Source organism: Hyla sarda, chromosome 8 (assembly GCF_029499605.1).
Source record: "Hyla sarda isolate aHylSar1 chromosome 8, aHylSar1.hap1, whole genome shotgun sequence".
Classification (NCBI taxonomy): domain Eukaryota; kingdom Metazoa; phylum Chordata; class Amphibia; order Anura; family Hylidae; genus Hyla; species Hyla sarda.
In genome coordinates this window covers 51278917-51306666 of record NC_079196.1, presented here as the reverse complement: position 1 = coordinate 51306666, position 27750 = coordinate 51278917, and the positions used below count along the sequence as shown (strand labels likewise).

Sequence of the window (27750 nt, the reverse complement as noted above, 5' to 3'; positions counted from 1 at the left end):
AAAAAAGAAAAAAAAAAACCACAAACAGAAAGCTGAATGTCCTTTAGATGTAGGTAGTATTTATAGGTCACTTCTCATTCTTGCTATCAATATTCTTAGGACTTGATGGGTTATCTAGTTTTGCTTCTTTTGTGCGAGATGAATCCCTTTCTCGACTACGTGACTTTCTGCTCGTTTCCTTGTCATCTGACGACCTTCTTTTCTCTTTGTCTCGACTCCCTCGGTGGGATGAGCGATCTTCTTTATAAGTACTATGTACCGTATTGGAGTCCGGGCTCACGTGATTCCTACTGGACCTCCGGGCCTTCTTACTGTCCGGACTACTGCTGCGAGACGGCCTCTTTTTATGGCTTTCCCTCTCGGTGGTCTTTTTATGGGAGCTGCTTTCTTCCCTTCTGGAGGAGTCTTTGCTTTTGCTCTGACTGACCTCTCTATCTGAAGATTTGGAGCCTCCTCTACTTTTGCTTCTTTTATTTCTTGTCCTCTCTGGAGATCCCTTTTGGTCTCTTGATCTGGATCGACCTCTTCGCTTTGTTTCCTTTTCCTTGCTTCTTGCATGGTCTTGACCCCTGGTCTTTTCATGGTCTCTACTTCTGGATCGAGCTCTTCTGCTATTCTCTCGGCTTTTGCTCCGCTCCTTCGTTTTACTACTAGATCTAGGCTTTGTTTTCTCTGATTCGCGCTCCTTGCTCTTAGCTTTATCGTGCCTCTCTTTGCTTTTCTCTTGTTCCTTGCTTTTAGCTCTCTCTTTGCTTCTACCCCTTTCCTTACTTTTACTTCGTCCTTTTTCATTCTTTGATGTACCATGCCTCAATCTTTCCTTGCTCCTGCTTCTCTCTCTGTCTTTTGATTTATTATTTGAGTGCTTTTCTTTCTCTTTTCTCTTCTCGTGTCCCCTTTCCTTACTCCTTGATCTGCTCCTGTCATCCCGTTTGCTTTGCTTATCATCTCTGTTGTTTCTTACATTCTCTTTGCTTTCACTCCTCCTTTCTGAAGTTGTTCTTTTTCTACTCCGAGTTGTGTTCCGCTTTTCTTCATGTTCTGCATCTTTAGACTCCCGATCCTTGCTGCTTGGTTTGCGGTCTTTACTTCTCTTCCTATGATCACTTCTTTTGTGTGGACTCACTGAACCCTCCTTTTGGTCAGACTGTTTTCTCTCTCTTCCTCTTATGGGGCTTTTCGGACTTTCTTTCTCATTTAATTCACTCCTGTAAAAACAATATAGATGTATATAAGATATACTTCCTGAGACATATTGATATTCCAATAAAAATATCTGAAAAGTACTAGTATATAGCTCTAGTAACAAAAACGATTTCCGCAGCTCAACATAAAATTCTTGCCCTGTTGAACATACCATATATACTCGAGTATAAGCCATTCCGAATATATGCTGAGGCCCCTAATTTCAGCCCAAATACCTAGGAAAAGTTACTGACTCGACTGTAAGCCTAGGGAAATACATCATCTCCCCCCCCCCCCCCATGTCGTCATCCAGACACCCCCTTCATCATCACCGCCTGTCAATCCCATCTCAGTGGTCTTCAACCTGCGGACCTCCAGATGTTTCAAAACTACAACTCCTAGCATGCCCGGTCAGCCATCGGCTGTCCGGGCATGCTGGGAGTTGTAGTTTTGAAACATCTGGAGGTCCACAGGTTGAAGACCAATGAGGCCTTCGTCATCATCCAGACCCCCCCTTTTGTTTTCTACTCACCTCCCCTCTGTGGGAAGGAAGGGTGAGCTTGTCTGGGCCATCTATGCTGCAGGGACCGTCCGGTGGGAAGGGTTAGTTATTCCGGGCTGTCCATTTTCACTGGGAGGCCATCTTCTCCGCTCTGGGCCGGCCCCGAACTAGTGACGATGCATTGACGCCACGGCGCAGGGACATTCATGCGCAGGGATGTCACGGACGTCTGCTGCGCACGGACGTCCCTGCGCGTCGTCGTCAACGCAACCTCACTAGTTCGGGGACAGCCCGGAGCGGAGAAGAGGGCCTCCCGGTGAAGATGGACAGCCCAGAATAACTAACCCTTCCCACCGGACGGTCCCTGCAGCATAGATGGCTGAAGATGGACGGCCCGACCAGCTCACCCTTCCTTTCCAACTGGGGAGGACCTCCAGATGAATGTTTTTTGTTTACTCGAGTATAAGCCGAGGGGGGCGTTTTCAGAACGAAAAATCGTGCTGACAAACTCGAGTATATAAGTATGGGCTCTGCCACAGATGATGCCAAGTGTAGGGTCAGCTCCTATACATACTACCGCTTTGCATACAGACACTGAGGTGATCTGTTTTTACACCAACAACAGTGGTTTTTGGTAGAAGTGTTATGATACATGTCCTCAATGATCCACAACCATGGGACAGGCCTTGAATAGGAAAACAATATTTCTCATTGATAGACTAGTTTACAGCAAGTGTGGTACAAGAATCCATGGGCCAACAGATAAGGCAGATTTCTGAGTGATAAGCAGTCACTGTGAATCAGTAAAGTTTAAGTAGCATAGCCTTAATAGAACTTGGAAAAGTGATCAGACAAATGCACATTTCACCTGCTTGACTTTCTCAAGGGCCTCCAGGGCAGATGAAACGTACGTCGGGGCTTGCGGTGGCAGATCTTCCATGATGGGCGAGTGGATATTTTGCCACATTGTTTGCATGATTTATAGTAGTTGGAGCACATCATAGCTGAGACCACTTATGGTAGTGGTGAGGGTGGGAGTAACCCTGACTCTCCTATACCATTATTGCAAGGTTTTATATGGATATAACTATTTCACCCTTCTCTTCACCTTAATACTATTATTGGGCTTACTCTACTTTATAGTCTGTCTCGCACATTTGTTTTTTTTAGGATCAATTTATTGTTCCCCAAATATTAATCGTTGTACAATATACTATTTTTGTGTGATTTGGATTTTATCATTAGCAATGCTCTGATTAGTTTTCCTCTTGGTTTATTATGCAAGCAACATTTTATGATCTGGCGCTTGCACGCTGGATGGTAACTATGCTGGATCACCAGACCTACATGACCCCAGTGTGATTTATTTATTTTAAATCAAAACAACATACTTATCGCCCTTGATCCAACGTTCTCCGCTGGAATATCTCATTCTCTGGGTTCTTTGCATTTCCTGTCTCCAGTGTGGGGGAGTCTCACTTCTCCTAAAGCGGTCTCTAGACCTGGACCTTGAGGGTGTACGGTAGCGCTAAAAATGAAAGCAAAAAGGTGTTAGCCAAGAAAGTGAAGTACTCTACTGAAATAAGGCTCCTTTCACACTATATTATTGTTCCGTTTAGGAACTTCCGTCAGAAGTTCCGTCACTATATCGGGGAAAACCGGCCGTTACATCCGTTTTCTAGATATGTCTTGACTTGGGCTCCTTTCACACTATATTATTGTTCCGTTTAGGAACTTCCATCAGAAGTTCCATCACTATATCGGGGAAAACCCCTGACAGCCGTGACTAAATCGCATTGCAGCCTATGGGGTTTTGTAACTGCCCGTTTGCACCCGTATATGCCGGTAATTCATTACGGACGTTATACAGTGACGGGACATCGTGGCGGAAAAATTACTGCAGGCAGTAATTTTCTGCCACGATGTCCCGTCACTATATAACGTCCGTAATGAATTACGGGCATATACGGGTGCAAACGGCCAGTTACAAAACCCCATAGGCTGCAATGCGATTTAGTCACGGCTGTCAGGGGTTTTCCCCGATATAGTGATGGAACTTCTGATGGAAGTTCCTAAACGGAACAATAATATAGTGTGAAAGGAGCCCAAGTCAAGACATATCTAGAAAACGGATGGAGCAGTGGGTATAAAAACGTAAATAGTAACCTTAGCATTATTCCTTAAAATTTTATTTTTATTTTTTTTTAAACAGGATTTTATGCCAAATACATGATCAATTGGCTTTTCCCTGCTTCCTCTCCCACCCTTTGTTTTCCTTCGTCCTGCCTTGCTTTCTTCTCTTCTGCGCTATTTTTTTTTTGCGTCTACGATGTTTAGATGATTGTAGCTGTTTAGATTAGTGCGCTGCCTCTTCCGGTTTCTCTGCTATTTGCTTTTACCTGCCTTTAATTCCCCGTTTCATCAGTGTATATGGCAGTGGTCTTCAACCTGCGGACCTCCAGATGTTGCAAAACTACAACTCCCAGCATGCCCGGACAGCCAACGGCTGTCCGGGCATGCTGGGAGTTGTAGTTTTGCAACATCTGGAGGTCCGCAGGTTGAAGACCACTGGTATATGGAGTATATGTGGAGATTAATATGAACGACCCTTTTGAGAAGAAATCTCAGTAACAACTTAAGAGAAATAAAAACTTACTCTGGGGCCTCTCCCCTTGATCTTCCTTCCAGACCTGGTTACTAAGAGTCTCCTCTGATAAAGTGAAGAACTGGTAACAAAAAAAAAAAAAAAAAATATCATAAAATATTTTAAGAAATAGTAATATTCAAATAGGTATTTTGGAGCCAGGTCTCATTCACATTACTACCCCCGAAATACCAGTTTGTGATTTTTCCTGTCCCTCTATAAGCATCTCATGTAAGTTGTTGGACACAGGCAGAGTAGATCGGATAGGTTGCATAGACAGCTGGATGATTTCTCCCCACAAACAAATAAAGCTCAGCACCAGCATTTTTTACCTGGATTATTGGGGATAAGCAAGAATTGGGCACTGCAGAGGTGTCCTACCTATGACACTAAACATGCAAGCAACTAAAGCATTGATATTAATGGGGGAAGTCAAATGAAAGTCCAACAAGACACTCTGGTGTGATAAAGATTTAAAGGGGCACTCTGCTGCACCAGAACATTTTGTGCCAAACACTTGGGGCGGGCGGTGGGGAAGTGATGTCACGGCCACGCCCCTCATGACGTCACACCACCTCCCCTCAAGGCAAGACTATGGCCATAGACATTCATTGAGGGGCCACGGCGTGACATCATGAGGGGCCTGCTGCCTGCACACAGCGTTCTACTGTAAACAAATGCCGGGTGCCGCACAGAGATCGCGGGACCCCTGCGATCAGACATTTTATCCCCTATCTTTTGGATGGGGATAAGACGTCTAGGGGCTGAGTACCCCTTTAACTTTTTGGTCTCACTTTTAAAGTTCCTTGTCTGGAGAAAACCAGGCACTGTACATCACCTGGCCAATACCATTACATTATTACAGTGAAGAATGATGGTGGCAGCATTATGCTGTAGGGGTGGTTTTCAGCGGCTGGGACAGGGAGACCGATTCGGGGTTGAAATAGAAAAAAAATAAAAATAAATAAATAAAAAAGACTATTTGGGGAGTGCATTTTACGGTGAAAATTACAAGTTGAGTTGAAGAGAAATTTTTTATTATACTATATATATATATATATATATATATATATATATATATATATATATATATATTAGTATTTTCTATTTTACTTTAAAAAATTATAATTTTATATATATATATATATATATATATATTTATTAGAGATGAGCGAATTTACAGTAAATTCAATTCGTCACCAACTTCTCGGCTCGGCAGTTGATGACTTATCCTGCGTAAATTAGTTCAGCCTTCAGGTGCTCCTGTGGGCTGGAAAAGGTGGATACAGTCCTAGGAGACTCTTTTCTAGGAATGTATCCACCTTTTCCAGCCCACCGGAGCACCAGAAAGCTGAACTAATTTACGCAGGATAATTCATCAACTGCCGAGCCGAGAAGTTTGTGACGAATCGAATTTACTGTAAGTTCGCTCATCTCTAATATATATATTTTTTAGGAAAATATTTTTTAAGTATGCTTAAAATTGCTTTCTTTTGGCGCCGTGATCGGTACTTTTTAGTCTGTACAATTTTGGTCATAACACTTTCTTAATGCATTGTATAAACAAACAGTAAATTGCATATGGACATGTCTTATGGTATCCCAAACTCAAAAGGAATGGTAAATTTCTTAATTTTTATCTAGTGTCTTGTATAATATATTTCTGGAATGTACACAGGTATATACTTTTGCACAACACAAATTTTTAACAACATTCACCTTTCCCGCTCACGTTCTCTGTTTCCTCTGCTCTCCTGTTCCTCGGCTCTTTGAGGGCTCTTCCTCATCAAAAATTTGTTTTCTGGCACAGTGGGGATCTCTTCTGGACGGACGGTGGATGTCACTTGAAGTTCTTGATCTTCATTTTCACTCTCAGAACTTGCAAAAAAAATAAAAAAAAAGGAATATTATATAAAAATAAATAAATAAAGTTAACCACCAATACATAGGAAATGAGTCCATCAAATCCTCATGTGTGTCTATATGTAAATAGAGTTTAGTCGAGAACAATTCGTGTCACTGTCATTTACAAAAACATTTGACATTGTCCAGACATGTCAAAAGTTTAGATCGCACCAGGTCCCAAACCTACTGTAATCGTGAGTTCCAGCCAGGTGAAGTACGCAGCTCACACCCAGGCTGACACTCCAACCTGACTCTAACATAGACCAGTGTTTCTCAAATAGGGCGCCTCCAGCTGTTGCGAAACTACAACTCCCAGCATGCCGGGACAGCCTTTGGCTGTCCAGGCATGCTGGGAGTTGTAGTTTTGCAACAGCTGGAGCCACCCTGTTTGGGAAACAGAGAATAAGTTGGACAGAGCTGCCATGTGAACCTCACAGGGTTATAACGCACTTGTATCTGGTCTCAGGACTGCGTTACGCTGTGCGCTGCGCAATGACGAGTGACATCCTCAACGCGGCGTCACCGTCAGTGCACACAGTGACTGCTCAGGACGCCGCCGGAGCCAGAAGTAGCGCGGACCCCGGGAACAGGTAATTATAAAACCGGGGATGGGGAAGGCAATGGGGCAGCGGCGGTGGTTGGACTAAGGACCGGCAGGTGGCGGTCTCTAGACAGAGGATAGGTGGGGGGGGGGGGGGGGGGTGCAGCAGCGGTGGTAGGACTTAGGAGGACCCCAGGACAGGCAGGGGGAGAGAAGCGGGTGGTCTCTTGGGCAGAGGTGGGAGGCCCCCATACATTAGACAGTAGGCAGGTCCTGCTGAAGTTTGTCCTACTGTTCTCTAATGTGTATGGGTGTCTTCAGTTTTTCCTTTGGACATTCCCTTGCTTCTACTCCCTTCTGGCTCGGTTGTAAAATCAATGTGGGACTGATATGGACAAGCTCCCTGCCCTTTCTCTCATACTTCTTTTCTATCTGGATCTCTTATCCGTAGCTCTGGACACCCTACGATATCCGTTCTACTTGCTCTGTTGCCCTTCCCATCACTCCCATTGCCTTCTTTATTCCTTCAATACATGTGCTTTGTTTTCCTTATGTGCGGTTTCATTCAGGTTATTATGTTTTTGTCCCTATTGGCCTCCCCTGGCCGTTGGACCCTTACCTACTTGGTCATTTTATTGCATACCTTGTATGTATATTGTATTTTTGTTCTTTAATAAACCCCTTTTTTTTTAATTGGAAAAAAAAATAATCTATGTGGGACACAGAATCCCCTTTATACCATCTGTTGGGGGTCTAAGCAGGTATTTTGTTCTTTAGGTTTTGATCTGGACCCTGAAGACCGTAAAAGAAAAAGGAGTCTGAAATTAATTCACCTTTTCTTACTCTTCTTACGCTTCTTTTTCTCCTTTTTCTGTTTCTTTGAATTTTTCTTATGTTTCTTCTTTTTCTTCTTGGATTTTTCCTCTTCATCAGAGTCAGAAGAGGACTCGGAAGAGGAGTCGGAATCGCTTGAGCCATCAGTGTCGCTGGATGATGAGGATTTGTGTCTTTTCTTCTCTTTCTTAGCTAATGAAATGAGAAGATTACAATATTTTAGGCAAACTATTATTGTAGGATCTACAGATCCATAATTACACTTTCACCCTATTTGGACAAAGAAAGGAGAACCCAATGTCATTCTGCTAGTAGATGTGAATGTGGTAGTGTACAGCAACTCCAGTGAAAGCTTCCAGTGGCTACTACTACAGTCAAAAATGGATAGGGAACATACGGAAAGAGGTTGTGATTAAAAAGGGGTGCTCCAGAAGTATATATAAGAAAAAGCTCTAGAAACCAACACACTACCTAGATATGTTCTCTGTAATTGCTTCTGCCTATAATATGCATTGCTCCTGTGGCCTGTTTTCTTTGCCAACTGCTTGATATTCTTTGCCATCCTTCCCTCCCCCTGCAGCATGATACTACAAGTCTCAGGAATCACTGCAGCTCTGCCCTCACTACCGGCCAGCTCGCTCTCTGAGAGTAGCCCCCACCCTCCTGCTCTGCAAGCAGGGAAATTCAGTGTCTGATTGGCTGAGGCTGCCCACACCTCCCAACTCTCAGAACTAAAGGAAGCATGACTTAAAAAACCATGTGGTCTGTGTGTCTCAGGAGGGTGGGGGCTGCTTTCAGAAAGGGACTTGGACAGACACACAGTGGATGGCTAGATGACATATTTTCCTCGCTCCCTGCATGTAAGTGACAAGTGAAAGAGGGAACTGCTCTATATAGCCAATGATTAATAGTTAGACAACTAAATAGGTTGATGAAAGGGAACGGATGGGCTATGGGTTCAGTTCCCTGGAACACCCCTTTAAGTATGTATTTTGTACAAAAAAAAGCCCATGATAGACTGTTCAGCTGCAGTCTCTTCAGAAAGAAAAACATTGCCAATAGTGATTGCATTGCAACCACTTCCTTTTTGACATCATCCACCACCTGAATAACTGTTTCCCACCTGTTTCCTATCTGTAAACCTTGTTACGCTCCCTTTTGTCTCTTCCATTAATTATCTGCACCCTAGGGTATGCGGATAGGGTCCTCGAGCTGTATACTGCTATTACATTGCAACACTTGGTCAGTATAGCACCAGTGGTTTGGTACCGGGTCAAGTAAACTTAACAGTCCTATTTTTTTTTTTCTCTCTCTCATCTGTAAACCAAACAATTAAAGGTGCTGTAATTTTTGGGATGTGGTGATCGTGGAACCCTACGTTGTTCGCCAAGTAAAAGGTCACAGTGTCCTCCAAGGGTTAAGTAAAAGGATATCCAATGGAACATATTGTTTTAGTCTCTGTTCGATTCCTATGAAAACCTGCACGTTGCGGCACAAATATTATTATGGGCGCTGCGTTACGGCTCCACAACATAAAAGCTCACATTTTGACTTCTGTACATGGACAAGCTCTCCACAATTCTGTATCCTGACTTCGGTGGATGGTTTACTGGAAGCATCCGTTTTCTGATTTTCAATCTCCCTTACTACTTCCTGTCCGGATATTAGTTGTCCAAAAACAACATGAAGCCTATAAAGACAAAAGCAGGTGGTGCTCAATCACCAGGCATACCAGATAACGTCCTGCAAAGTCAACCCAGAAAGCAATACTCACCCATCCAAATGAGGCGTCTGCTTTGTCGTACTGCAGGGGTTCACATAAATGGAAGCATAAGACATGGCACGAGAAGGAAAAAATAAAATACACAGTTAACTATAGAAATACAATCAATGTGTATTATAACTGGTGATTCTTCACATAATATTTGCCAAGCACAAAGGCCGAGCTGCACATGCCGCATCGCCCCCTACAGGAGTGATCTGGTATTCCATAATTCTCTGCTGAAAACAAGAGGGGGACCGTGTTGTACATGGCTGCCGTGAGGGAAACACCCTTTGTTAGGATCTTTTGCTCCGGCTAAACAGACAGGTCACTTTTCTATTTATTTACACACACATATATTATATATATATATATATATATATATATATATATATATATATATATATATATATATACACACACACACACACACACACATATATATACGTTTGTTTATTTTAATACATTTATCAACAATTTTACAGAAAAGAGAAATGAAATTCAGAAAGAATGATAAGGTCATTAAAAAAAATTTAATAAACTAAAATATCGCTGAAGCAGCTACAGTACAGTGATCCCTCAACTTACAATGGCCTCAACATACGATAGATTCAACATACAATGGTCTTTTCTGGACATTGTAACTTGATATCAGACTCAACATACAATGTACGGACAGTCCAATGGCCGGACTTGTCAATGGCCGGAAGAACCGACCAACCAGAATGGGCATTCACTGGTAATACACCTGTACTACTGAAGTGCATGCACTGACTGGTGTCTGGTAGTGCCCCCTACAGTACAGGGAGGTATTACAAGTTCTGTACTGCTCGTTACCTGTGCCAGGGTTAGCTGCTCCTTTGGACACCAGGTTACTTTTTTAGGACATTGCGTGTACTGTACAGGACCCTAAAGAAGCTCCTGTCCTCTACATAGACCAGTGTTTCCCAACCAGGGTGCCTCCAGCTATTGCAAAACTACAACTCCCAGCATGCCCGGACAGCCTTCGGCAGTTTTGCAACAGCTGGAGGCACCCTGGGGGAGAGAAGAGAGAAAAGAAGCAAAAAGTATAAGGTATAAAAGGGCAGAAAAATATAAGGTAAAAAAGATAAGTACAAGATTACCTGCAGACAAGTCACCTTATGCTGAGTGTGTCCAAACTGAGGCCCTCGAGCTTTAGCAAAACTACAACTCACAGAATGCCCAGACAGACGTTGGCTGTCCGTGCATGCTGGGAGTTGTAGTTTTTCAACAGTTTGAGGGCTGCAGGTTGGACACCACAGCTCTATGCCCTAATACGACATATGGACTGGGGATATCCTCATAACTACTCACATGAAAAATTGCGATCCGTTGGTGTCTTTGCCTCTATTGGCCATGGACAGTAAAAATTCCTTATTGTGCTGAACCGAAAAGTTTTCATCTGGAGATAAGACAGACAGACAGTTGGTTTGTAGTCTGTAACCATGGATACGTGAGAATAATGTAGCTTTATGTATTTCATCAACTTGAGGCAAGAGACAAGTATAATGGTTTACATACCTTCAAAAAACCCTCCGTATATAGACTCTCCGCCTCTTCCATTTCCTAAAAGTATAATGAGAGGTCATCAACACAAACTTGGACTAACTCAACAGAGAGCGAGAGAAAGAAAAGAAAAATAGGGGCTACCTTCACTAAAATCCCCTCCTTGGATCATAAAATCTTTCACCACTCTATGAAACAAGCAGTTTTTGTAATGCAGCGGCTTCTGGGTGGTTTTCCCGATGCCCTTTTCACCTAAGAAGAGAAATAATGGAAGACATGAATGTAAAAATGAAATGTCAGATGATTACATATATATATATATATATATATATATATATATATATATATATATATACACACACACACACACATATACATACATACATACATACATATATACACACACACACACACACACACACTAGCTGAGTACCCGGTGTTGCCTGGTTTTCCCTTCCTCATCCTTGTTGGGGAGGAAAATCAACAAAGGAGGAAGCTTTTGACTTCATATCCGGTCCTCATATTGTCCTTATATCCCAACCCCATATCCCGACCCCCTATCCAGTCCCAATGTCCCGTCCCCATGTCCTATCAGGTGGGACTGATTTGTGATGAAGATACTGTAAGCTAATAATAGAAGGGGACGTGGCTTTGTGGGACTGGGCGTGATTTGCAAGCCAGACCTATGTACAAAAGGGGTAGAGAATAAAAGGAGTGGGACTTAAACAGAGTCTTTGTGAGATGGGGTGTGGCTTGCAAGCCGGATTGACACATTCAACAGGAGATGCAGAGAGGAGCTTGTGGAGTAAGGTACTGGAAGTCTCATATACTCGCATGGGACTTGAAACAAAAACCCATCTTTTATATAAGGGTGTAGGTAAGTGTTAATTTAACTATCATATATTTTTATTTGACATATAAGTAATATGTGTACCAGGTATTGAAATAACTCCAGCCGTACGGAAGTTATGTGAGAACATAAAAGTCCCATGCAATTCATTGGGAAATGTAACAAAAACCCGACCCTCACAAATGGGGTAGTTAAGGGTTAAAATTAACTATCCTATATTTTAAGTGGACATATAAGTAACATGTGACCAAGTATTATCGAAATATCTCCAGCTGTTTGGAAGTTATGCAGTAACATATATTTCCCATAGACTTGTATGGGACTTAAAACAAAAACCCGACCCTGGCAAATGGGGGTGAGTAAGGGTTAAATCACCTATCCTATGTTTGTTGTTGACATATAAGTTTCAAGTTAATATCTTTAGCCGTTTGGACGTGATGCTGGAACATACACACGAGATTAGAGATAAGGAAACCATCCAGGTGCAGAGCAGCCTATGCAGGTTAAAGAACCTTTGGCATAAAATTACCGACCACCAAGACCTTAGCTTAAAGGGGTACTCCACTGGAAAACATTTTTCTTTCAGATCAACTGGTGCCAGAAAGTTAAACAGAAGTTACTTCTATTAAAAAATCCTAATCCTTCCAGTTCTTATCAGCTGCTGTATAATACACAGGAAGTTCTTTTCTTTTTGAATTTCCTTTCTGTCTGACCACAGTGCTCTCTGCTGACACCTCTGTCCATGTCAGGAACTGTCCAGGAGCAAATCCCCATAGCAGACCTCTTTTGCTCTGGACATTTCCTGAGATGGACAGAGGTGTCAGCAGAGAGCACTGTGGTCAGACAGAAAGGAAATAAAGAAAATAACTTCCTCTGTAGTATACAGCAGCTGATAAGTACTGGAAGGATTGGGATTTTTTAATAAAAGTAATTTGCAAATCTGTTTACCTTTCTGGCACCAGTTGATTTAAAAGAAAAAGTTTTCCAGTGGAGTCCCCCTTTAAAGACTTTGGGTATGTTCATACAAGCTGGAAAGTATGCAGGGTGTTACAGTAGTAACAATGAGGAGGGAATCTGGAGAAATATCCTCCACACGCTGCATTCCAAATTTAAAAGGATTTTTAGCACTAACTTCAATAGGAATGTCAGAAATTGCAACTGTGGATTTTAAATACATTGATTTTTGTATAAAAAACATTTTTACTAAACTTTTTATACAACATTCAGAATCGGCACAATTTGGTGTGGCTTTTGGTGCAGAAAGGCTGTGCATTTGTCCTTTGTGAACAACTGGGACACTAAAGGGGTTATCCATGTTTCCAAAGATCATTTCTAAAAAAAAAAACAAAAAAAAAAAAAAAAAACACTTATTTTTTGTAACACCATTTGGTGTAATGAAGATCTTCGTGGTTCACTAGGTCATCTCAAGATAACTTCAAGGGGTACTCCGCTCCTCAGCATTTGGAACAAAATGTTCTGAATGCTTAGAGCCGGCGCCGGGAGCTCGTGACGTCATAGCCCCGCCCCTCATAATGTCACGCCCCACACCCTCCATACAAGTCTATGGGAGGGGACCTGACAGCCGTATGATGTCACGAGCTCCCGGCGCTGGCTCTAAGCATTCGGAACATTTTGTTCCAAGCGCTGAGCCGAGGAGTACCCCTTTAAAATATGATTGTAGTGGGGTGAGGATTGCCATGGCACTACACAACAAATGTGTGTTTAGTTGAGGTTGTTATGTTATGTTTTGGGGCATTTACCATCCTCTGTTATTTAGATGCATTAGATTAAAAATGATTAATTTAAAAAAAAAAAAAAAACTCTTTATAGGTCTTTGTGAAAATGCTTCCTTAGGGTGCGTTCACACGCTCTTGTTTTTGCGGGTTTTCTGCTGCGTATTTGAAAGGGGTGGGCTCTTCTCGGATGTCCATAGCAGATTGTCCGCAGCGGAATTTACACAGCAGAAAATCCGCCGCAGTCCCTACTGACTTCAATGGGGCTTGCGGTGGATTTTCTGCAGCGTAAATTCCTCAGTGGAAAATCTGCTGCGGACAGCCGAGTAGAGCCCGCCCCCTTTCAAATACGCAGCGGAAAACCCGCAAAAACAAAAGAGCGTGTCTTTTGTCTTTCTTCTAAGGCCTCCCTGTTTTCATAGACTGCTGCCTCATGCACAGTGAAGTCCTGTCAGAACAGGATGGGTCTGTTTCCAGCCTTTGTCTCTTCTGCCCCGAACAATTCTCTAAGATGATCTGTGACCAGAACAAACATTAACTTTACTCTGGTCATAAATCAGCTTAAAAGTTTATTCAGTAAGAAGGGGGGGGAGGGGGCTGGAGGACTGAGCAGGCAGGTCGCTTATGAGAATGTTCACGATAGAGGAGACACAAGAAGGCTGTAGAAGAGAAGCAAAATGTAAAACAACAACCAAAAAACAAAATTTTTTTGCTCAATAATAGGCACAATGCAAGAACAAAAAAATGTCAAAGGTGTCGGTGGCCTTGGCCACAGCAATGTTCAGGGAGATTCTCAAATGACTTGTAAGTATTGTTGAATTATAATATCATCAGAACTCCTGAGAGGAAACCTTGGGGTCACAGCAGTGCCAACATTTTTATACAACTTGCAGGGGATTCAATGTAGGCATCTGGAACGTTCTGACTAAACATCTATTCTTACACTGACATACACAATGATGTGTCCACCGACCTGTGCAGAGGCAGCGGAAATTCTCACAAGTTTTGGGACAAACATCTGTAAACAGTTCAAAGACAACTCTTCCAGCTGCAAGAAAAGAACACGCAAGTAAGAAACAAGAAGTGACTATATACTATATACCGATAGTTTGTCAATTCCCTAATGGTTGTAAGAACTAAGAGGCGGACAGTCACTCACTCACAGCATTAAAACAGGTAACAGACAGAATCTTAAGTATTCTCAGGGGAGGGTTTGTTTTTTTAAAGGGGTACTCCGGTGAGAAACCATCTTATCCCCTGTCCAAAGGATAGGGGATATGATGTCCGCCAGTGGCGTAGTCTGGAACACGGAAGCTTGGAGCTTCAGTGTTTGTGGTGTCACACCACGCCCCCTCCATTCAGTGGTCCTCCGCTGGTCTTCATTTAAAGGGGGTTGTGCGTTGCCCTGACTTTCGGAGCTCCGCTCACAGCGTCCGGAAGTTCATTACTCCGAACGCTGTGTGCGGGCTTCTGTGTTCGCGGCCGCCAGGCGTGACGTGCCCCCTTCCCATAGACTTTTGTTGAGGGGGCGTGCGTGACGTCACACCCGGCGGCCGCGAACACAGAAGCCCGCACACAGCGTTCGGAGTAATGAACTTCCGGACGCTGTGAGCGGAGCTCTGAAAGTCAGGGCAGCACACAACCTCTTTAAATGAAAACTGTCAGCTTGCTCCCCCCGCACTAACAGTGGTACTGGCTGGTAGTGCGAGGGACGCTGATCAGTCCCGCCGTTCGGCCGAAATCTTTGTTTTTCCATATATGCTAATTAGGTGCTAACGGGCACAGGCGGAGTTACTGGCACTCTGATGCCATTGGCCATCGACCGACCGCAGCGCCGCCCAGCTCAATCAATCAATCTTCTCCCCTCCCTCCGCCTCTCCCTCTTCATTACAGAGCGGGGAGAACAGGGAGAGGCAGAGGGAGGAATATTGATGAACTGGGCGGCGCTGCGGACGACGGCAACGTTCGAGTGCCAGTTACGCCACCTGTGCCAGTTAGCACCTGAATAGCATATACGGAAAAACAAAGATTTCGGCCGGGCGGATCGGGGCACGGTAAGCATCAAACTGATCAGCATCCCCCGCACTATCAACCAGTACAGCTGGTTAGTGCCGGGGGAGCAAGCTGACAGTTTTCCTTTAATGGACTCCACCAATCATGTATATGTTGGCTACAGTACCTGCCCCAGTCACAGGTGTCGACATTACATCACTGGTGAACAGAGACCATGTAAGCATCAGCATAGGAACCACAGGGGATTGGTAAGGGGAATATAAACACAGATTTTTATTTTATGTAACCAGCTGTCTGAATCCTCAGGGTAAGGGCTCGTCCTCACTGCGGCCAATTCTGCTGCGGATTTCCACTTCCAGCAGAGTCCCATTGTTTTCAGTGGAATTCAGCCAGCAGAATGGGCAACTGCCTAAAAAAAATTTAACATTTTGATTCTTTGGGTAGAATTCCACCAGACTGCATTGCTGTCTACGAGTTAGCGCAGTCACCCGCGCAGTCCTATCTCCAATGATTTTGGTGGTGCCTGCTGCAAGTGAAACTCCGCTGGCTAAATGTCCGCTGTCCTAAAGCCTGCTGGATTTAGTGCAGATTTTAGCAGATTTCTGTGTAAATTATCTGCAATAAATCCATTACGGAGGACTTACCATAAAGGAACATCTAAGGTCTTGGCCAATAAAAGAGTAGTGTCCCCCATCCTACATACAGGCCCTCATTTACTAAGAGTGTTGTGTAGGTTTCTTTGTGGGTTTTAATTCCTTACAATTTATTTTCCACGGTATTTACTAAGGTTTCCCTACATTTTCCTTTTTTTTTTTTTTAAACACATGCTCTGATCTGTCTGGTTTTCCTCAGTTCAAATCCACCACATTTTTATGTGTAAACCTTACTAAATATGTTGGGTTTTTGTGAAAATGTTGGGACCACGCCCCCTTTTCAGAGACCACGCCCCCTTTTGTAAGCAACCACGCCCCTTAGGGTTTTCTTCGCAAAATGGAGAGTTAGTCGGGTTTTTTCTATTCTGGCGCAGACAGAATTTCTGGCGCACAATCCAACAAAACATGTCGGGTTTGCAAAAGTAAATGAGGCCACAGTGTATGTTGGCATAACTGTAATTTAACCCTGACTTACCTGGTACATTGTTGATAGTTATGTCAAAAAAACAACGAGGACGCTGCACTTTGACCCCCATGATTTCCACTGGAAAAAAAAAAAAGATAGACTATGTATGAGAGGACATTACATCCAATAACAGTAACATTTTACCCATTTCCAGCAGACCCTCTCTGCTCCGTCACACTAAGGCTGTGTTCACGCCACGTTTTTTGCAATACAGTTCCTGTATACGTTTCCAATTTGAAAACCGTAAGGAACCGTACTGTAAACCGTATGCATTGAATCTCCATTGAAAACCGTATGACAAACAATGCATCCGGCTGTGGACTTTGAGTCTTGTACGGTTTTGTCCATTTTGTTCCCGTACCCAAAACTGTAGCCTACCACGATTTTTTTTGTCCGGGTGAAAAACCGTATTGAAAGCGTATAAGGTTCCTTTAACATGGGAGTCAATGAGAACTGTAGAGAACCATATGTGCGCACGGTTCCATCCGGTTTGCACAATACGGTTTTTGAGTTTGCACATGCGCAGTGCACACCGAATGCAATGAAAAGTTAAAAATTTACACTTTTTTTTTTTTAAACGGAAGCAACCAGGCATCATTTTTCAAACCACATACGGGTTAAAATTTCTACAGACATTGTGATGCAGTTTAGTCAGGTTTTGAGGAATCCATTTCTCATCAAAAACCTGATTGCAAAAATGTGGTGTGAATGCAGCCTTAGACATTATTGACTGACTGACACTTCATGGGTCACAGTGGTCTCCATCCTAAGGCCCCATTATAAGCCTATAGACCAGTGGTCTCCAATCTGTGGACCTCCAGATGTTGCAAAACTAAAAGTACCAGCATGCCAGAGTTGTAGTTTTGCAACATCTGGAGGTCCACTGCTATAGACTTTTAACTGAGCTGCAGGACGTAGAAAGCTCACAGCCATGCACAGCAATTTACACAGCCAGGGAGATCTCATGACTGATGGGGGCCTGAGCACGGACATGTCTAAAGTTTTTTGTAGGGATCGACCGATTATCTACCACCGGCACCACCGCCGCTGCCGCATTGCCTCCCCCATCCCCGGTTTTATAATTACCTGTTCCCAGGGCCCGGGGTCCACGCTACTTCTGGCTCCTGTTATGTCCTGCAGCGTCCTGCACGCTGCGCTGCGCAATGATGAGTGATGTCCTCAACACAACATCACTGTCAGTGCGCACAATGACAGCTCAGGATGCCGCCGGAGCCAGAAGAAGCGTGGACCACGGGAACAGGTAACTATAAAACTGGGGATGGGGGAGGCAATGGGGCAGCGGCGGCAGTGGTTGGACTAGGGAGGACCCCAGGACAGGCAGGGGGAGAGAAGCGGGTGGCGGTGGCGGTCTCTGGCCCCGCAAAAGCCGCTGCAGTTCATTGATTTAAAGTGCCCGCTTTAAATCATTGATCTGCAGCAGCTTCTGTGGGGCAATAGCCAATAACTTATACCGATATTCCAGTACAAGTTATCGGCTATCGGCCTAAAAAGGTCACAGATTATCGGTATCGGCCCTACAAAAAAATAAATAAAAATCCATATCGGTCGATCCCTAGTTTAGTTTTTTTAAATGACAGGTACACTTTAAGTCTTTCATACCAATAAGCATGTTAAAGCTCTGCAGGAATATTGTATATTTAGCACACACTTTATTCAGTGTAGGTTTTCCCTCATGTTGCCCTAAACATGAGGAAACCCCAAAAGAACCTTTTAAAATCAACAGGATCTGTCACTGTTCAGATCAGTCATACTGATCTATATACATGGGAACCATTTAAGTGCAACTGTCATGAACTCCAGGCTATATAACCTACACACCGCCTTTGTACTGTATGCAGATGGTGTACAGCAACGATTTTACCGCATTTCTGCCGGCTGTTATCACCCCAAAAAATGCTTTTGGTCGCAGCCACACACAGTCAGACAGGTGTGGAGCGAGCCACCACGCCCACCCCTGTACGTCAGCACTGGGACCGCTGTATGATTGACAGGTCCCAGTGCATGTGCGTCGCGGCGTATGGTATCCAGGCAAGCGCTCACTCCCGCCGCCTGCCTCCTCACTCCCGCCGCCTGCCTCCTCACTCCCGCCGCCTGCCTCCTCACTCCCGCCGCCTGCCTCCTCACTCTCGCCTCTCTGCCTCCTCACTCCCGCCGCCTGCCTCCTCACTCCCGCCTCTCTGCCTCCTCACTCCCGCCTCTCTGCCTCTAGTAACGGGGACGGTCCTGCGTACGTTTGCAGGGGTGAAGAAAGAAGCAGCAAGAGGATAGCAGCACAGAGTACAGTACATAAATTATAAAAGGTGAATATCTGAATAAAAATGTTTCTGGCTCACACGTTAGCTGGGTTGAGCGGCACGTGTGCTGGGAACTGTGTCAATCACACAGCGGTCCCAGCACTGACCTATGGGAGGTGGACGTGGTGGCGGCGGTGGGGCATAGCGTACCTCGCGCCACACCTATCCGACTGTGTGGCTGTGATCAAAAGCATTTTTTGGGGTGATAAAAGCCGTCAGAAATAAGGTAAAAACGGTGCTATACACACCATCTGCACACAGTAGAAAGGCGGTGTGTAGGTTATATAGCCCGGAGTTCATGACCGCTGCGCTTTAAGATGTCAGTGTGAACATAGCCTTAAAGGGGTACTCTGGCGCTAAATTTATCCCCTATCAAAAGGATAGGGGGATAAGATGTTAGATCACAGGAATCCCGCCGCTGGGACCCCCCGCGATCTCTACTGCATGGCTCCGCCCCTCGTGACATCACGCGGAGCCGTGACGTCATCATACTCCGTCCCCTGCACCTCCCGTCAGCCACAAAGCAATCCTCTCTCTGTGCAGCTGAAAAACAGGGGGTACTGCAGAAGAGATCACGGGGGTCCCCAGCGGCGGGATTCCCGCAATCTAACATCTTATCCTTTATCCTTCAGATAGGTGATAAGATGTTTAGCGCCGGAGTACTCCTTTAAAAGGAGTACTTCCCCAGACATGTTATCCCCTATCCAAAGTATGCCTTTAAAAGATGATATCAGGCATGTTGCACAAACTAATATCAAGCTGTGGTGAAAAAACACCTATACTTACTGATGGCTGGTCCCCCGCAGCTTAGCCAATCACTGGCCAACACAGGACTCTGCTGTGACCAGTGATTGGCTAGTACACAGCTGTCATGCCTCCTCCCATAGACATGAATAGAGGAGGCGTGGCGGCTGTGATCGACAGTCATCCAGCATGGAGCAGAGTTCCGGATGACTTGGGTGCCGCGGCAGAGATCCTTTGGATAGGTGCCGCAACGGTAGAACCACATTACAGCAGACAGCAGTCCTGTGCTGCTATTTAGAAACAAAAAACAATAAATGTAGACAGATCTATATTCTACATATCTGGAGGGCCACTTTTAGGCTACGTTCATACATACAGGATCCTGCGCAGATTTGATGCGCAGGATTTGTAACTGCAGATTAGAAGCTGTGCTCAGTCATTTAGTTTACATTAAGATCTGCAGCAGAAAATCCTGTGCATCAAATCTGCGTACGTGTCCTTAAAGGGCATGTTTACACTGATATAGGTCACACTAGTCTGGATATGAAATTTGAGCAATAATAAAAAAAAAATAATAATAAATAAAAAAAAATAATAAATCAATCATCTCCCACTGACTTCAATGAAAACATTCTCATCACGGTAAAAAAACAAAAAATTCTCTATCATGGCTTTATGAGCAAAATCTAATTCCCCTTTTGCAACCTTGCGCAGAATACAGGCCACTAACTATGGCAGTCATTACTCTAACACAGGGATCCCCAGCCTTGCAGAAGTACCACTCCCAGTGTGCTTTGACAGCCGCAAACTTTCTAGGCATGCTGAGAGTTGTAGTACTGCAACAGCTGGAGGGTCACAGGTTGAGGAGCAAAGATCCCCAACCTGTGACCCTCCAGCTGTTGCATTACTACAACTCTCAGCATGCCTAGAAAGTTTGCGGCTGTCAAAGTTTTACCTGCGGCTGTCCGGGCATGCTGGGAGTTGTAGTTTTGCAACAGCTCGAGTCCCCCTGGTGTTGGCACTAGGAACTGACAGCAGGGATGTAGTGGGCCAATCTGACATCTGTCCTATCATTGCCATGTACAGCCGTCTGCCCCTGGAGATCCGGAATCGCTTGGCCTTTTAGTCTCCCTCCTGGGGCTGTCCAGCTACTGTAAATCCATAACTCCCAGCATGCTTTGAAAGCTGGCACTGCTCAGGACCTACAGATGCCACTGCATGCTGGGACTGCTAGTTCTTCCGTAATGAATGAAAGGCTGTGCAAAAAATATACTAAGGCTCCTTTCACACTATATGTTGCTCTGTATTAAAGACAACCGTTACAATGTCCCGTTAAGAAAACCCTTAAAAACGGCCTTTACACATTCTCATTCAAGTCTATGGGATTTTTTTCATTATTCGTTATCACCCGTTATGTATAATGGACGTTATTTGTGACGGGAGAAAAATTAGTGCACGTGACGTTTTTTCTCCCGTCACAAATAACGTCCGTTAGTCATAACGAGTGATAACGGCAAATGACAAATTCCCATAGACCTGAATGGGATTTTGTAACGGACGTTTTTAATGGTTTTCTTAACGGGACATTGTAACGGGTCTTTAACCCCTTAAGGACTCAGCCCATTTTGGCCTTAAGGACTCAGACAATTAAATTTTTACGTTTTCATTTTTTCCTCCTCGCCTTCTAAAAATCATAACTCTTTTATATTTTCATCCACAGACTAGTATGAGGGCTTGTTTTTTGCGCGACCAGTTGTCCTTTGTAATGACATCACTCATTATATCATAAAATGTATGGCGCAACCAAAAAACACTATTTTTGTGGGGAAATTAAAACGAAAAACGCAATTTTGCTAATTTTGGAATGTTTTGTTTTCACGCCGTACAATTTATGGTAAAAATGACGTGTTCTTTATTCTGAGGGTCAATACAATTAAAATGATACCCATTATTACATACTTTTATATTATTGTTGCGCTTAAAAAAAATCACAAACTTTTTAACCAAATTAGTACGTTTATAATCCCTTTATTTTGATGACCTCTAACTTTTTTATTTTTCCGTATAAGTGGCGGTATGGGGGCTCATTTTTTGCGCCATGATCTGTACTTTTTTTTTTGATACCACATTTGCATATAAAAAACTTAATACATTTTTTATAATTTTTTTTAAATAAAATGTATTAAAAAAGTAGGAATTTTGGAATTTTTTTTTTATTTTTCGTTCACGCCGTTCACCGTACGGGATCATTAACATTTTATTTTAATAGTTCGGACATTTACGCACGCGGCGATACCAAATATGTCTATAAAAAATGTTTTTTTTACGCTTTTTGGGGGTAAAATAGGAAAAAACAGACGTTTTACTTTTTTATTGGGGGAGGGGATTTTTCACTTTTTTTTTTACTTTTACATTTTTTTAATTTTTTTTTTTACACTTGAAGAGTCCCCATAGGGGACTATTCATAGCAATACCATGATTGCTAATACTGATCTGTTCTATGTATAGGACATAGAACAGATCAGTGTTATCGGTCATCTTCTGCTCTGGTCTGCTCGATCACAGACCAGAGCAGGAGACGCCGGGAGCCGGAAGGAGGAAGGTGAGGGGACCTCCGCGCGGCGTTATGAATGATCGGATCCCCGCAGCAGCGCTGCGGGCGATCCGATCGTTCATTTAAATCGCGAACTGCCGCAGATGCCGGGATCTGTATTGATCCCGGCACCTGAGGGGTTAATGGCGGACGCCGTTAAAACAGAGCAACATATTGTGTGAAAGGAGCCTAACACTGCATCTGATCAGGCTCAGGCCCCCCAAGTGCATTCTGGGGCATGCAGTTCTACTTTAATGAATAAAAGGCTCTGGGTAAAGTACAGTGTGGATGTTCAGGAGCATGCTGGGACTTTTAGTTCTCCAATGAATGAAAGCCTCTGGGTTAAAATGTACCTGTCATCAACAAAAATTTGGATATCATATAGATATTTATAATATACATTAGTTAAAATGTGAATATTTGTGGGTGAAAAATGCTGTCCCTGCAGCTATTGCCTGTGTGTCCCTATGAGAAGTCCAAATACAGGAAGTGAGGACAGGACAAGCAGGGCTCTGTGCAGGTGTCAAGGATGGCTGCTGGTTAGGCCTTAAAATGCGAGTGACAGCGACACAAGGAATAAACACCAGACAAAATGTTGATATATATATATCTCCTTCTCAGCATACTGGCTAAGGAGCTGTCCCAAGGAGTTCTGTTTATTATACGTTAGTACATTAGTTTTTTACATTTGACAAAAAAGGGGAGGTTAGTTATCACGTCAAAATCATCAGGTTATATTTTGATTGGTTATTTGAGTACTGCGTTCATTTGAGTAAAGCATTCATTTCTTTCTTAGCCATAGGTCACTTATGCTGCCCTCTCACTCTTCTACCGGAAATTTCTGGATATATATCCACCCTTCTACACAGTCTATACTTCAAATATTTTGTCTTCCAACTTTCAGCCTCTTATCTTGCTTCTTTTGGCCTCGTTCCAAGGTCTTCATCTTCTTGGTCAGCAAGTTAGCAAGCTGAAATGTCTCATAAGGAAAATAACGTTTTTCTGCAGCATATTAGCATATCTCTCTCTCTTTTTAATATATGGTATATATTGATTAGTAATCAAAATCATAATGGTCATCCTTATCACAGACTCCTGGCTTGTCAATCATCCTGCTATGTGAGCCCATAGCAAGTCATAGAGCCTCAAGTGCACAGAGCCCTGCTTGTCCACCCACACTTTCTGTATTTGGTCTCCTCATATAGACACACAGGCAATAGCTGCACGGACCAATGTATACAGTCATGGCCGTAAATGTTGGCACCCCTTAAATTTTTCTAGAAAATGATGTATTTCTCACAGAAAAGGATTGCAGTAACACAAGTTTTGCTATACACATGTTTATTCCCTGTGTGTGTATTGGAACTAAACCAAAAAAGGAGGAAAAGCAAATTGGACGTAATGTCACCAAACTCCAAAAATGGTCTGGACAAAATTATTGGCACCCTTTTAAAATTGTGGAAAAATAAGATTGTTTCAAGTATGTGATGCTCCTATAAACTCACCTGGGGCAGGTAACAGGTGTTGGCAATATAAAAATCACACCTGAAAGCAGATAAAAAGGAGAGAAGTTCACTTAGTGTTTGCATTGTGTGTCTGTGTGTGCCACACTAAGCATGGACAACAGAAAGTGGAGAAGAGAACTGTCTGAGGACTTGAGAACCAAAATTGTGGAAAAATATCAACAATCTCAAGGTTACAAGTCCATCTCCAGAGATCTAGATTTGCCTTTGTCCACAGTGCGCAACATTATCAAGAAGTTTGCAACCCATGGCACTGTAGCTAATCTCCCTGGGCGTGGACGGAAGAGAAAAATTGATGAAATGTGTCAACTAGGGGTGTGAATCGCCAAGAATTTGGCGATTCGATTCGAATCGCGATACCAGTGTGGCGATTCGATATATCCCGATATATCGCGATACCGTCTAGGTGACGATACATCGCGATATATCGCCCACCTGGGAGCATTCATAGATCCCAATAGACGCCGCTGTCAGCTTTGACAGCGGCGATCTAGTACTCCGGTGCTCACTTTTCTCATGTTATCCCGTCCGGGCTGCAAAATAAAATAAAACGCACTTTATCTTACCTGCCAACGAGCCCCCGGAGCTCCGGTACAGGTGTTCGGTCCCCGGGCTGTATTCTTCTTACTTCCTGTTAGTCCGGCACGTCACATGGAGCTTCAGCCTATCACCAGCGGAGGCGGGACATCGCTGCGGCCAGTGATAGGCTGAAGCTCCATGTGACGTGCCGGACTAACAAGAAGTAAGAAGAAGAATACAGCCCGGGGACCGAACACCTGTACCGGAGCTCCGGGGGCTCGTTGGCAGGTAAGATAAAGTGCGTTTTATTAAAAATTCCACATCCCTAAAAGAATCGATTCAAAAATATTTTGAATCGATTCTGTATCGGCAAATGAAAAATCGTGATTATCGATTTTTTCTTACATCCCTACTGTCAACGCAGGATAATCTGGATGGTGGATAATAGTGATCGACCGATATCGTTTTTTTTTTAGGGCCGATACCGATAATCGGTGGACGTTAGGGCCGATAGCCGATAACTTATACCGATATTCCGATATAAGTTATCGGCTGTTTATCCCCCCGTGACACCGCTGCAGATCATTGATTTAAAGCGAGCACTTTAAATCAATGAACTGCAGTGGCTTTTACGGTGCCATAGGCCGCCGGCGCCTCCCGCTTCTCTCCCCCTGCCTGTCCGGGGGTCCTGAGACCTATCACCGCCACACCGCTCCCCGCCCCCTACCGCCCCACCACGCCGCGTCGCACCCCCCAGGCCCCATTGCCTCCCCCATCCGCGGTTTTATAATTACCTGTTTTGCTGCCTCTGGCACTGGGTGCCTTGAATGTGTACAAGGCATCATGAAATCTGAGGATTACCAATGGATTTTGGGTCGCACTGTACAGCCCAGTGTCAGAGGGCTGGGTTTGTGTCTGAGATCTTGGTTCTTCCAGCAGGACAATGACCCCAAACAAACGTCAAAAAGCTCCTAGAAATGTATGGCAACAAAGCGCTGCAGAGTTCTGAAGTGGCAGCAATGAGTCCAGATCTAAATCCCATCGAACACCTGTGGAGAGATCTTAAAAAAGGCGCCTTCCAAAAAGAGAGACCTGGAGCAGAAAGGAAGAGTGGTCCAACATTCCGGCTGAGAGGTGTAAGAAGCTTATTGATGGTTATAGGAAGCGACTGATTTCAGTTATTTTTCCCAAAGGGTGGGCAACCATTATTAGGTTAAGGGTGCTAATAATTTTGTCCAGACCATTTTTGGAGTTTGGTGACATTATGTCCAATTAGCTTTTTTCCCTCCCTTTTTTGGTTTGGATCCAATACACACAAAGGGAATAAACATGTCTATAGCAAAACATGTGTTACTGCAATCCTTTCCTGTGAGAAATACTTCCATGACTGTATTACAAATACATATATATAATGGCATTATCTCCATTATATAAAACGTTTTTGATGACGACAGGTACACTTTAAGAACACTGTGGCTGATCAGCCTCAGAAGCCCAGGTGCATTTTGAGTACAATTGCAACAATTAAAAAAATAAATAAAATAAATCTGTGGGAAAAGCATCAGCATACGCGAACACTGTGGATGATAAGGTTCAGGAGAATGCTGGGACTTTTAGTTCTACTGACATGAATGAAAGGCTCTTAGTTGTACCAGAACACACAAAAACCATAGCTGATTAGGTTCTGAAGCATGCTGGGTAAGGGTGTGAATCAGAAAGAATTTGGCGATATGATATGTGTCGCGATAGATGTATGACGATATGATATATCGCGATATATCCCGATTCTGTCTCAAAAACAATGTCTTTTACACTTCTATTAAAAACATATATATCTATATCTATATATTTTTTTTTTATACACTTTATTAGACTTTTAGGAGGAATCATTAGATTCCTCAGACAGATGAATAGAGTTCTATTGAACTCCATTGATCTGTGATCCATTGATAGAGCCTCGTCCAGCCAGGATCTATGAATGACAGAGCCACGGGACAGCAGGAAGCAGAGGTAAGCCCTCCGGCTACCTCCACAGGGGGGGGGGGGGTCGATCCACCCCACTAGCCCACCAGGGAGCATTCACAGATCCCTTTAGACGACGCTGTCAGCTGTGACAGCGGCGATCTAAAGGGTTAATAGCCAGCCGCGGCAATTGCTGCATGCAGGCTATTAGCGGCGGCCCCCGGCTACTGAATGCTGGATATTAGGGGCGGTGATGCATCAGCGGCCCATGGCTACTGAAATCAGCCGGGGGCCGCAGAGTACGGAGCGGGCACGAGTCGGAGCCGCTCCATACACCAAGAGCGCCGCCGCGCTTGTCAGGTCCGGCCCTGCTTGCACGAGCCGGAAAAAATCACCTGCCCGGCGCCCGGAACTGCTTGTCACAGGTGTCTGGATATACAAATTCCACATCCCTAAAAGGACTGATTCAAAAATATTTAGATTACAGAAGCGCCAAATGAAAAGTCGTGATAATCAAGTGAATTGATTTTTTCTTACATCCCTAATGCTGGGATTTGTAGTTTTACTCCAATGAATGGCCCTGGGTAAAGGACACTAGGGCTGATTGGGCTTAGGAGCGTGCTGGGACTTGTAGTTCTACTGCAACAAATTAAAAGGCTGTGGGTAAAGTATCTGCATACACCAACACTGTGGCTGACCAGGCTCAGGAGCATACTGGGACTTGTAGTTCTACTGAAATGAATGAAAGGCTCTGGATAAAGTATCAGAATACACAAACACTGTGGCTGATCAGGTTCAAGTGCATGCTGGGATTTGTAGTTTTACTCCAATGAATGAAAGGCTGTGGGTAAAGTACACTGTGGCTGATCAGGATCCCAGGTGCATGCTGGGATTTGTAGTTCTACAGCAATGAATAAAAATGGTAAAGTATCATCATACGCTGCACTGGGGATCAGGAGCCGAGGTGCATGCTGGGATTTGTAGCTATAGATCTTTAGTAATGGACTGATCTGTAGATACAACTTTACGGATGTGAAGGCGGCCGCAGGAAGCGATGTGTGCACTTACCGGGGGGCGGTCACCGTGGAAGCCGAGGGTCAGCTCGTATTTCCCCCCTGCAGGTAAAGGACTGACGGAAGCGAAGGCAGAGGCGTGCGGGAGCCCAACTAGTAGCGAACCATACGGGCCGGATCCGCCTCCCTCCTCACCACTGAGCGCGGACACCACACAGACATCAGCAAGCGAACACCGAGCCAATCGTTCCCTCCACTTTACTGCAGCAATCTGCTGGGAAGATGGCCGCCCCGACAGAGGTCACGTGACCAAGCTGCGCCGTAAAGAGAACTGAAAAGACGAACCAAGTTCATCGGACATCGACTGGTAGGGACTGCGGTCTGGTGTTCTCGCGATACTTAGTTGACGACTTACACTGTTTGTTGTTCTGAGCCTGCAACCAAACGTGCTAGTTGCTGAAGCGAT

General features: G+C 44.1%; 1 protein-coding gene across 1 annotated transcript; it reads right to left on the bottom strand.

The window, feature by feature from the left end:
• On the bottom strand, nucleotides 1-27520 carry PPIG (peptidylprolyl isomerase G). Its single transcript, XM_056534557.1, has 13 exons — nucleotides 27340-27520; nucleotides 16625-16693; nucleotides 14457-14531; nucleotides 11045-11152; nucleotides 10916-10960; nucleotides 10709-10796; nucleotides 9386-9415; nucleotides 9156-9301; nucleotides 7611-7803; nucleotides 6051-6209; nucleotides 4344-4413; nucleotides 3079-3215; nucleotides 1-1208 (listed from the first exon to the last, which is right to left on the bottom strand). Exons 2-13 carry the CDS (start codon nucleotides 16683-16685, stop codon nucleotides 68-70), a joined length of 2253 nt encoding a protein of 750 aa, XP_056390532.1. The 5' UTR covers nucleotides 16686-16693; nucleotides 27340-27520; the 3' UTR covers nucleotides 1-67.
• Nucleotides 27521-27750: the final 230 nt, after the last annotated feature.

Bases quoted from the DNA above. Each gene is read 5' to 3' on its own strand.
- PPIG (XM_056534557.1), bottom strand. From the start codon at position 16,685: ATGGGGGTCAAAGTGCAGCGTCCTCGTTGTTTTTTTGACATAACTATC. The intron at 10,961-11,044 runs GTAGCCCCTATT...TTATACTTTTAG, and splicing joins AGGAGGGGATTTTAGTGAAG to GAAATGGAAGAGGCGGAGAG. The intron at 9,302-9,385 runs GTGAGTATTGCT...TTGTCTTTATAG, and splicing joins CAGACGCCTCATTTGGATGG to GCTTCATGTTGTTTTTGGAC.